Raw genomic sequence first — 11,916 nt, forward strand, 5'->3', positions numbered from 1 at the left:
AGAACTAGTAAAGGACAGATTAAAATAGATGAAATCAACAGATTAAAAATAATATCTTTGGGTAAAAATCCTTATATTTTCACCTTGAACCTAGATTCCCATCTAGGCTTAACTGACAATAGCCACTTAGAAAATAAAATGGAGATTATGATTGCAATCAACAGCTTCTTGCAGATACACAGCTACATCATGATACAGGTAATAATTCAGTCATAACTCACAATAAATTGGTCAATTGAACTATTCAAAACATTAAGGCGGGTAACTCAAAAAGCAGCGATGTTCTTATTTGAAACAAAAATCCTGGATTTGCTGATACGGGTGAATAGAATTAAAAAACAAATCAATAAGCGATAGAACGGGTGTAAGGGGCAGAATGGTTTCTTTTTATTCGTATACAAAAGAAAAGGTTTACCAGATTATATTTAATCTGCAAGTAGCTTCATATAATCAAGGAGAGTGAAATAGAGGGAATGTGTTGTTTCACAACATACAACTTGTTGTTTCATTTTTTTTTTTAATTAAAAAAAAAAATTGGAGATGGTCATGTGTTCCATCAAATAAAGATCTAACAGAAGTCCCCTACTCTAGTCAGAAACAATTTCCTTAAGTAACTACATCCTAAAATAACCCAAATCAAAATCCTATTATTTTACGATTGTTGACATAGGATAAAAAGTGCACAATTCATTTACCTGAGTGGCAGTAGATGGAGCAGATGAGTTTGATACATCTGGGTTGAAAACAGAAGTCAGCTGGTTTAAGAAGTTCATTTGCACTTCTTTTTGTCGTAGTTCAGGTGTCAATGGAGAGACGGTATCTTTTTGATCTTCCACTGGATAAATAAATTATTTTATTGGAATTAAGCATAACAAAACCATCAATGATTCAAACTGTTACAGCCATACAGCATGGAATCAGGCCCCTGGACTCAACTTGCTCCAGCTGACCAATATATCCCATCTAAGCTAGTCCCACTAGCATTTGTTTGGCCCATATCCCTAGTCTGAAGAAGGGTCTTGACCCGAATAGTCACCCATTCGTTCTATCCAGAGATGCTGCGTTGAGTTACTCCAGCATTTTGTGTCCATCTTTCCTATCCAAGTGTTTATTCAAACCTGCCTCAACTACCTCCTCTGGCAGCTCGTTCCATATACCCATCACACTCTGAGTGAAAAGGTTATCCTTCAGGTTCTCATTAAATCTTTCTCCTCTCACCGTAAGCCTCTGCCCGCTAGTTCGCGATTCCCCTACCCTCGGAAATAGGGTCTGCCTATACCCATCATTAATTTATTCTTCTCTATAAGCTTCTTGCGCTCCAAGGGATAAAGTCCTAGCCTGCCTAACCTCTCAAATCTTGGAAAGATCCATGTCAAATCTTCTCTGCACTTTTTCCAGCTTAATAACATCCTTCCTATAGCAGGGTGCTCAAAACTGAACACAGTACTCCAAATGCGACCTCACCTGAACACCAAGGATTTCGTGGAAATTGGGTAACAGCAACAAGATAAACAGCTGAGATTAACATTCAAAAGGCTTACCATCTGAGAGAGTCTTTACTGTCATCGGAAGTTTGGCTGACTTCATCATCGCTGTAAATGTAATGATCTCAGTCCTGTCCAGTCGGCTGCAGCCAGTGCACAAGCCCTTGATCAATAGGATCAAGTGTTTCTGAGGAAGAAGTATGACAATCAAACAATAGTTGAAAAGTAGAAAACACTGTAAAACGCATCAATTTTAAGGTGGTTTCGGAAAGTAGCAAGAACAGCTGCTATAATTTTTAGAATTACAGTATGACTTTTTATATCCTTGCATTTTTTAAGTAGCAAGATGAAACAGGAAGTCGGGCCAATTTTAAAAAAATCCGTATTTTACAAAGCAAATCCATACATCCGTATTCTTATCGCATTTCCGTACAAAATACGGTAAATCCGTACTGTTTGGCAGCTCTGTAAGCACCAAACAATTTTCACACAGCATGGTGTATATTTCACTGGATGTATCTGTTCTTGTTACAGCTAGTTAATAGTTGTTTGGAGCACGAGAAGAACTTGCTATGAGAAAATAAAGGGTCTTGGACGCTCATCCAGAGATAAAGCTTTAATTTAACACCATTTCTAAAATAATTTCCCTTCCAACAAATGTTGCAATTGAGTGTTTGCGTGTTACATTCTTGAGCCATGGAATGGGATTTGATCCATTGGAGAGGTGAACCCTAGGAGAGGTGATGAACCCATCATTGACTATCCAGCCCAAACACCAATGAAAAAATTAAAGAAGAATGAGGAGAAAGGGGAGATTGAATCCTACTTTGTTAGATAATGAATATTCATCAGAGAAGTCCATACAATTAAACCAGTCCGAAGAGTAAAGTCATTACCTGTGAAACAGCACATGCTTCATCTGGATTCTCGAGACGCATTAATGAAAATTCAATCAGGATTTTACATGCGGCAGTAACAGACAGCAATTGGTTCCTAGGAACTAGAAATATTGGAAGAATTGGCAACAAATACAATAAATTTCCAAAACATTAACTATTTAAGGTATTAAAAAGCAAATAAATTAAACTAGCATGGAAACCTTCAGAAACTCTTTAAGTAGGACAAACTAGGAAGCTTTCAAGGCAACGAGAAGGCAAACGACTGCCATCTGTGCTGCATAATTCAATGATTCAGTCATACCACACAAGACATGGTAAAATACCCGCACGCCCATGGGTCATTCAAAATCTAATCAGTAACAGTAAAAGGGTGTTGATGTGTTGAAAGTGGGAAACTGAACCTGGTCAAATGCCTTGAATTTTATCAGAACATTTCCTCACTCACAAGTCAAGGTGCCCCTAAATCTACAACTCCATCTCTGGAGCTTAAATCCAGCCCAGATCAAACTACAAGGAGTCCAGTCTCCCCATGCTGACAACCATTACAATTCTTTATGAAATGTATTAAAATATTAACCGATAATAGATTTGATCAAAAATACTCACTTTGTGTACAGACTGTTGAGATGTAATGTGCAGACAACGCCACAAATGAAGAGTAGAACGGTTCATAATGTTTGTCATGATGTAGAATCTCCTTCTCACTGAAAGACAAAACAAATAACTCAGAAACTTTAAAAGCAAGTACATATTAATCCAGCATAAATGTTGCAGCATTTTCATCCATGTTAAAAACAGAAATGCTGCTGATACTCAGCAGGACAAGCTTCACCTTTTGAACAGAAACATTATTAATGTTTCAAATAAAAGGGAGGGGGGACTCGCATGCAAGTCAGGGGAAGAGGGCACTTACAAATTATCAAATCCTAAATGTTGCTGGGATTTCCCCAATGGAATCCACCAACAGGCTTTGCTGAACCTCCATAATAAATGGCTACACTGGAGTGAAAAGAACAGCTATTGTCAGTTCTCTTGCAGCAACACTTCTGCCCATGTCTGGATCGGGAATTTGATGAAATGTGGAGCTGAGTGAATCACGGAAGAACTCAACTGAGCACGAGTTAGAACGTCATTGGTGAGTGGCTGCCTTATGACATCACAGTTGGTGGTTTTTCGGTTAATGTTTTGGAGTGGGTACAGAAGGCAGTCATTTCTCCGGCGGCAGAACCAACAAACCGCAAAACCAAACCTTGTTTGTTGCCAGAATGTACGACTACAGAGTTTTGCTTACTCTCCATGAGATAGATTGAATGTTTTTTCCTTGTTTGTTGTCACAGTTAAATTGTGTTCAACTCAAACCAATTCAAGTTCAACTGACTCTGCCTGTGATGCATGATATGAAGTGTTAAGATAGTCTGTTTTCTCTATAATTTCTCTGCATCCATGAACATGAAGATGTATAGATACCCAAGGATAATATACAAATATGGCCAGTTTGAGTAGCTGACTGCATCCCCCCCTTGATAACCTATTGTAAATTTGAAAATTTTGAGACTTTGGTACATTGTACATTCCATCTGTGCTTATACGCAATAAAAAAATTCCTTCGTCCAGTAACTCGGAAGTTATTTTCATCTTTGACAACCTGTTATCATGAACTGTGAAGGAAAGCATCTTCAGACAACAGCTGCTAGAGCTGCTACCTCATAGCGCCAGAGGTACAGGTTCGAACCTGCCCTCGGGTGCTGTCTTTCAGGAGTTTGCATGTTTTCCGTGTGATCACACAGGTTTCCTCCCACATCCTAAAGATGTGTGGGTTTGTAGGTTAATTGGCCTCTGTACATTGTCCCTCGTGTGTCGGGAGTGGATGCAAAAGTGGGTTAATGTTCAACTAGTGTGATCGGATGATTGATGGCGGCGTGAACTCGGTGGGCCAAAGGGGCTGTTTCCATGCAGTATCTTTCAATCAATTTAATCAAAAAGAGAGACAGAAGAGCAAACATCATTTGGTTTTGCACATCCCCACATCGCTGTAGGAATTTCCCAGCATCCCCTGGATAAAATGGACACTAGAATTAGGCAGACAATGGTGCAGCTCGCAGAGTCACTGTTCAGTTTAGTTTATTCTCACGAGTACCGAAATACAGTGAAAAGCTTTCACAGTCTCACAGTGCCAGAGATCTGGGCTCAATCCTGACGTCTGATCCTGTCTGTGTGATGAATGCACATTCTCCATGACCAAATGAGCCTCCACTAATGCTCCGGTTCCCCCCACCCCCATCCTATCCCATTCCAATGCCATGCAGGATTAGTAGTATAATAGTAAAATGTCTCCATTACCTAAGTTAGTGGAAGAATCTGGACAGAGTTAAAGAGAACTGGAGAGAATAAAAATAGAATTTATGTCATTAGTGCAAATGGGTGTTTGATGGTCAGTGCAGACAGTGAACTGATGGCCCCAGATGCATGATTCTTGTCTCTATGATTCTGCAAGGAGGAAAAGTCAAAGGCCAGTGTCTTGCTGAAAAACAGGCTACAAATCAGGAATAATATGAATTAATCTGAAGCTAATTAAAATAGGTATGCAAGGTGCAGAAGTCATCTGTAAAATTTGGGAATGTCATTTGGATTTTTGATGGAAACATTTCCTGAGAGGATTTAGAGTGAAAGGCAGATGAGTTGGAATCAACAAGACAGGTGATAACCTGCCAAAGCATCTGCCCAGTGTGCATGTGTACATACCTCTGGCGAGTCAGAAGAATCTACGAGGCTACATCCGCTAAGACAACAAGCTAACCCTTCCCCCCCCCCCCCCACCTCAGCATACTTCTAGCCAACGTTCAATCACTCGAGGACAAACTTGAAGAGCTCAGAACAAGACTGCTGTTCCACAGGGATATCAGAGACAGCCATGTTTCACTGAAACATGGCTCAGCCTTGATACTCTTGATACACGGTTTTCTCTAATTTTAGTACGAACAGCATACAATATTCAGACATAATGAAAACGGGGGTATCTGCTTTATTGTCGATGTTTCGTGGTACACTGATGTGACGGCCCTAGGTAATTTCTGCTCCTCTGCTCTGGAATAACTGATCATGAAATGCCATCCCTCTAATCCACCATGGGAATTCACTTCGACCATCTTGTCAACAGTCTACACAGCACCCAAATCCAACAGCAATTGTACTCGGTCATCAATTATTTTGAGATAGCAAACCCTCATACCCGATTCATCATCAGTCGCAACTTCAATTGTGCACACCTCAGGAATGCAATCCCCAAATACCATCAGCATGTCTACTTCTGAACTTGGGGTGTTAACACTCTAGACCATTGCAATACCACCATCAAATATGTCTATCGCTCCATCCCCCTTCCTCATTTTGGCCAGTCTGATCATCGGTCAGTATTGCTCTTGCCGGTTATAGAGGGAGATTGAGTTACGAGGCACCAACGATGAGAGTAATGCAGCAGCGGTCAGAGGGGGAAGATTTAAAGAAAATGCACAGGACATTTTTTTTTGTTTGTTTTCACGGTGAGTGGTCGGTTCCTTAAATCTGCTGCCTGGGGTGGTGGAAGAAGCTGATATGGTAGTAGGCTTTTGAAAAGGCACATGAATATGCAGGGAATGGAGGGATATGGGTCACATAAGGAATTAGTTTAATCAGGCATTATGTTTGGCATCATAGGTCGAAGTGCCTGTCCCTGCACTACACTGTTTACCCCATAAATTCATTTGCAGTAATGTTACCATCCTGTATTAACATTGATAATATATCCTTTAAAAAAAAGGTTGTACTGAAAATTAGTGAATAAGATCAGACAGCCCAACTTTACTCCTGTTGCCCTGCTAATCAAGTCCTGAAGTCCTGTGCAGTACGTTGTCTAGCATTGGAATTTAGAAGGATGATGGGGTACATTGAAACTGAAAGGCCTGGATAATGTGAATGTGGTGAGGATGTTTCAACGAGTGGGAGATCTACGACTAGAGGGCACAGCCTCATAATAAAACGATGCAAGTTTAGAAAGGAGATGGGAAGGAATTTCTATAGTCAGAGGGTGGTGAGTCTGGGGAATTCATTGCCACAGACGGCCGTGGCAGCCAAGTCATTGGGTATTTTTAAAGCGGAGATTAACAGGTTCTTGATTAGTATGGGTGACAAACGTTATAGGGAGAAGGCATGAAAGCAGGATTGAGAAGATAGGTCAGCCATGATGCAATGACAGAGTAGACACGATAGGCCAAATGGCCTAAGTCTGATTCTATGGCTTATGAGCTTAAGAAATACCCAGCAGATTCTGATGAAAGATCGTTAACTGGAAACATCAACTATTTCTCGTCGCAGATGATGCCTAACTTGCCGAGTGTTAACATCATTTTCTGTTCTTGATGTTACATATTTTTCAGGAAGCGTGAGGTATCATCAAATATCAGCAACACATCCTTTGAATGAGTTGCTCCAAATTGCCGGGAGACGGGAATATATAGAGTTATCAGGTGAATGCCAGTAGAAAAATGTTTTAAGTGGCAGAGCAGCGTAAGATACTACCATTCTTGGACAAAAGTATTTATTTTTAACAACAAACAGTTCCTCCTCCACGGATCTCGAGTGTGTCTTGGATTGCTAATAACTCAAACACATGGGAGATGGCAACCCAAGAGTATACAAAAGGCAAAGAAGTGGCCACAATAGTGCCCAGTATTAATTCAATAAACATCACAACAATTTTTGGAATCAAATCAAACACAAAGCACACTGTCCTCCCACAGCTGCCACACCTGTCCTCCTCCATATTGCAAACCATGAAAACTCTCCAATGATTGGAATTATTCCCAATCTTAACCTAGAATACTGCAGCTGCAGGTTCAAAGGATGTCAGAAATAGGATGCTCATTAATCGTCTGTTTTATTCAAAGCTCAACTAAAAATTTACCAATATCTGCAAACACCAAAGCTTGAACATTGGACTCTCAAGTGGAAACACAAGTGTGATCATCACACTTTGATATCCAATAGCATTACCGATCCCATATACCCCACATCTCCAGGAGGGTCAACACACGCGACGTCACCTGCCCATTTTCTCCAGGAATGCTGCCTGATCCGCTGAGTTACTCAAGCATTGTGTATCTATCTTTGGTATAAACAAGCATCTGCTTTCTTTCATCGTATCTGGCATCATGTTAAGCAAAGATATTGTGGGTCCATTCCTGTGCAGTTCTATGTTCTCCACAAACACTGCCTCACTCACTATGTCCAGCATTTTTTGCTAGAAACTGTACAGAAACACACTCGGTGATACAGACACGGTCAGATTTATCTCCATTCATTTATGGACAAACTCTTTTTGTGAGGATGTAACAAGTAGAATGGATAAGGGAGAGCCAGTGGATGTGGTGTATCTGGACTTTCAAAAAGCCTTTGACAAGATCCCACACAAGAGATTAGTGTGCACAATTAGAGCACATGGTATTGGGGGTAGGGTGTTGACACGATAGAGAGTTGGTTGGCAGACAGAAAGCAGAGAGTAGGAATTAACGGGTCCTTTTCAGAACGGCAGGCAGTGACTAGTGGGACGCCGCAAGGCTTAGTGCTGGGACCACAGTTATTTACAATATATATTAACGATTTAGACAAAGGAATTAAATGTAACATCTACAAGTTTGCGGATGACACAAAGCTAGGTGGCAGTATGAGCTGCGAGGAGGATGCTATGAGGCTGCAAGGTGAGTTGGATGGGTTGGGTGAGTGGGCAGATGCATGGCAGATGCAGTATAATTTGTATAAATGTGAGGTTATCCACAGTGGTGGCAAGAACAAGAAGGCAGATTATTATTTGAATTGTGTCAGATTAGGAAAAGGGGAGGTTCAACAAGACTTGTACATCAGTCATTGAAAGTAAGCATGCATGTAAAGCAGCCAGGGAAGAAAGCAAATGGCATGTTGGCCTTCATAGCGAGAGGATTTGAGTATAGGAGCAAGAAGGTCCTACAGCAGTTGTATAGGGCCCTGGAGTATTGTGTGCAGTCTTGGTCTCCTAATTTGAGGAAGGACCTTCTTGCTATTGAGGGAGTGCAGTGTAGGTTCACCAGGTTAATTCCTGCGATGGCAGGACTGACATATGATGACAGAATGGATCGACTGGGCTTATATTCATTGGAATTTAGAAGGATGAGAGGGTATCTTATATAAACATAAAATTCTTAAGGAATTGGACAGGCTAGATGCAGGAAAAATGTTCCAGATGTTCGGGGAGTCCAGAACCAGGGTATTAGTGTAAGAATAAGGGGGAGGTCATTTAGGACTAAGACGAGGAAAAAAATTTTCACCCAGCGAATTGTGAATCTGCGGAATTCTATGCCACAGAAGGCAGTGGAGACCAATTCACTGGATGTTTTCAAGAGTTAGATATAGCTTAGCTTGGAGATACAGCGTGGAAACAGGCCCTTTGGCCCACCTAGTCCGCACCAACCAGGACACCCACGCATTAACACTGTCCTACACCCACTAGGGACAATATACACATACACCAAGCCAATTAACCCTGTGGGAGGAAACCGGAGATCTCTGAGAAAACCCACGCACGTGACTGAGAGAACGTAAAACCGTACAGACAGCACCCGTAGTTGGGATCGAACCCGGGTCTCCGGCTCTGCAAGGCAGCAACTCCACCGCTGCGCCACCATGCCGCCCTTATGTCTTAGGGCTAACGGAATCAAGGGATATAGGGAGAAAGCAGGAACGGGGTACTGATTTTGGATGATCAGTTGGCTCGAAGGGCCGAATGGTATCCTCCTGCACCTATTTTCTATGTTTCTACACCTCAGGTAAGATTGGAGGGGAAATGGCAAAGATTTCGAGAATACCAGGCACTTAAATGTTTAAATTATGGGGAGAACATGTCATTCAGCTTCTCCTCAGTTTAGACGATCAAAAAGGGAAATCCAATAAAGATGAAGAAATTCATAACGAGGTTTGATCGGATGGTTGAGTCTGGCGAACAAGCAACGGGCACAAAATAGCTTCTTCCAGGCGGACGTTATCCATCCCGTGAACTTTTATCCTTCTACTACAACTTCCTGAATCTTCCACCTCCCCATGTCCCTATCACAAACTGTCCTTAAACCCTCCCCACTACCTTTCCGCCTCCCTCTCCTCCTCTGATTTCGCCAAAACCACATATTTGGTGGAACTTGGACATCCCCATTTTCTGCCACTGATCGGAGACCCGATATAATGAGTCTCTAGAAGGGTCTCGACCCGAAACGTCACCCATTCCTTCGCTCCAGAGATGCTGCCTGTCCCGCTGACTCACTCCAGCATTTTGTGTGTACCAGCATTTGCAGTTCTTTGCTACATAATTAGGATCTATATCTGTATCGACTGCATTCTAGAAATGCAAGTTGTTGCATGATGAACATAACACAATGGTGCGTTGTATTGGAGAGGCGGAAGGGCATAAAATATAGATATGCCGGGCGATGAGGGTGCGGTTTAACACCGCTGCGCCTCCCTGGCTTCCAGCACATTCGAGAAAGTTCCCGGCTGTTGGATTAGGCCGAGGGTTCCGCAGCCGCTTCCTGACATTTGCCTCCAACATCGAGTTGAAAACCCAAGGAGTGTCAGTGCAGGCAGCGACCCTAGTTTGGGCCGCGGGGAGGGGGAGAGGCGAAGCGGCGGGGCCCAGGGCCGCGGCTCAGCCCGTCCTCCTGCTCCCTTCCCTGGGCGACCACGGACCGCGGCTCCCCACTTTACCTGTTTATGACCGAGCTGAAAAGCTGCGCGATGTCCCGCGGCTCGAATGTCGAGTAGGAAGCGGCGAGGAGCGGGCGGACAGCGGCGCTCCAGTCGGGGTCCGGCTCCAGAGCCGGAGCCGAGTTCAGCGCCATTTTCCCGTGGGCCGACTGGTGCAACGGACTAAACACTCCGGAGAAGAACCGCGCACAAGCGCGTTACACACTAGTCCGCAGCGCAATCGGTCCTACCCTTGTGCAAAGATACTAGAGCTCCTCTAGTATCTTGGCCCTTGTGGACCACCCATCAACTGAGCACTCCAGAGGTCCCTCTCGCCCAGGAAAAGAGGGCGACGCAAGTTTAAACCATTTCCCCCGCATTTTAAACTTTAATAAAATGCATCTTTCCACTCTGGCACTTTTTAAACTTTAAAAAACCCTGGCAAAAAAAGTAGCCACATATGGATATTCTCCGCCTGCATAGTATCGACTCTTTAAATCTACATTTTACATCACTTACTAAACCTCCAGATTTGAACTGGACTATTTTGATACATGGAAATTATTAAGGTCACAGTGTGAATGGTGCAAATGTAGACTGCAATGTACTGCCAAAATGGTCAAAACTAAGATTTATATCCAAATATTAAGCAATGGAAACAGGAAAGGAGGCAAACAACTTACAAATACTTAAAAAAAAACACAGAAATATTAGGTTGACATGTTAAATATGACACAAATGGGCCCTTGGTGTATATATCACACTTTTTGTATCCACACCAAACTACTCTCACTGTCCCCCCCCCCCCCCCCACACACAATCAATTCTACTCTTTCATGCTTGTGGTAGCTATTCAATACAGTGAAAAATTCTGGTTTGGGTTTAGAAATTAATAGACTGCCATTTCACTGTCGATTATTCTAACGAACTAATGAAAAAATTGAGTCACTGCACTAAAGTACCCAATATTGGAATTTTGGATTTGACAATTTTAGTATAGAGCTAACATCTTAAAGGCCTTGGGGTCAGATAAACATTACATTTTCTATAATATACCTTATGAGGTATATGAGGTATTCATTGCAAAATTCCCAAGCAGTAAATGTGACTTTTCATGAATATACTCACATCTATGGCTGTTTGTCATGACTCATTGATAAGACTCAGAGTTCAAAGATTGAGGATTCAAATCCATATCACAAATTAAGAACATTATCTCATGTGAGAGTTCAGTGCAATTACTGAGAGAGTATTGCATTGTGAGAGGCACCATCTGCTCATTCAGGTGGAAACAAATAATCCAGGAGCATTATTCGAAGAGCAGAGACATCCACAAGTATCTGACCTTAACTTTTCTCTCAATTGACATCCCTGTTCACTTTTTTTCTTAATCAACATCCCTAAAACTGTTATTTATTTCATTATTATTTGTGAGACCTTGTTGTTTCACGGATGTGTTAAACTTATTATTTGGTTTATAAAATGCATATTTCATTTAAAATATCAATTAAAAGTGAGAGTTCACTGCAGCATAACTGAGCCCTAGTATTAAATGTTAGGATAGCAACATATTATGGGACCTAAATTCAGAGTAAAGATCAAAAGCACCTCTATAACCCAGTGATGACTGTACAATACTGAAGAAACTCAGCGGGTGGGGCAGCATCTATGGAGCGAAGGAAACAAACTGCACAAATACTGATCATCAGCCAACAATTTGGAAAATAACACTACTGTGAGTTTAACAAAGATCACACAAAGTACTGAAGTAAATCAGCGGGTCAGGCAGCATC

The 11,916-nt window shown here is 41.9% G+C and overlaps 1 protein-coding gene across 5 annotated transcripts in view; it reads right to left on the reverse strand.

Moving 5' to 3' along the window:
- ubr4 (ubiquitin protein ligase E3 component n-recognin 4) overlaps positions 1–10,325 on the reverse strand; it is a 143,035-nt gene extending 132,710 nt beyond the window's left edge. For 3 of the 5 annotated variants that reach the window (XM_055659227.1, XM_055659225.1, XM_055659226.1), the window contains exons 1-5: positions 10,145–10,324; positions 2,990–3,087; positions 2,381–2,484; positions 1,542–1,671; positions 696–835 (exon numbers count right to left, since the gene is read on the reverse strand). In XM_055659227.1, coding sequence (XP_055515202.1) covers positions 696–835; positions 1,542–1,671; positions 2,381–2,484; positions 2,990–3,087; positions 10,145–10,278 — 606 coding nt within the window. In that variant the 5' untranslated portion in view covers positions 10,279–10,324. Of the gene's footprint in view, positions 1–695; positions 836–1,541; positions 1,672–2,380; positions 2,485–2,989; positions 3,088–10,144 lie in introns of all 5 variants that reach the window. The other 2 variants (XM_055659223.1, XM_055659222.1) reach the window with 1 other exon arrangement.
- Positions 10,326–11,916: the final 1,591 nt, after the last annotated feature.

This window comes from Leucoraja erinacea, chromosome 30 (assembly GCF_028641065.1).
Source record: "Leucoraja erinacea ecotype New England chromosome 30, Leri_hhj_1, whole genome shotgun sequence".
NCBI lineage: Eukaryota > Metazoa > Chordata > Chondrichthyes > Rajiformes > Rajidae > Leucoraja > Leucoraja erinaceus.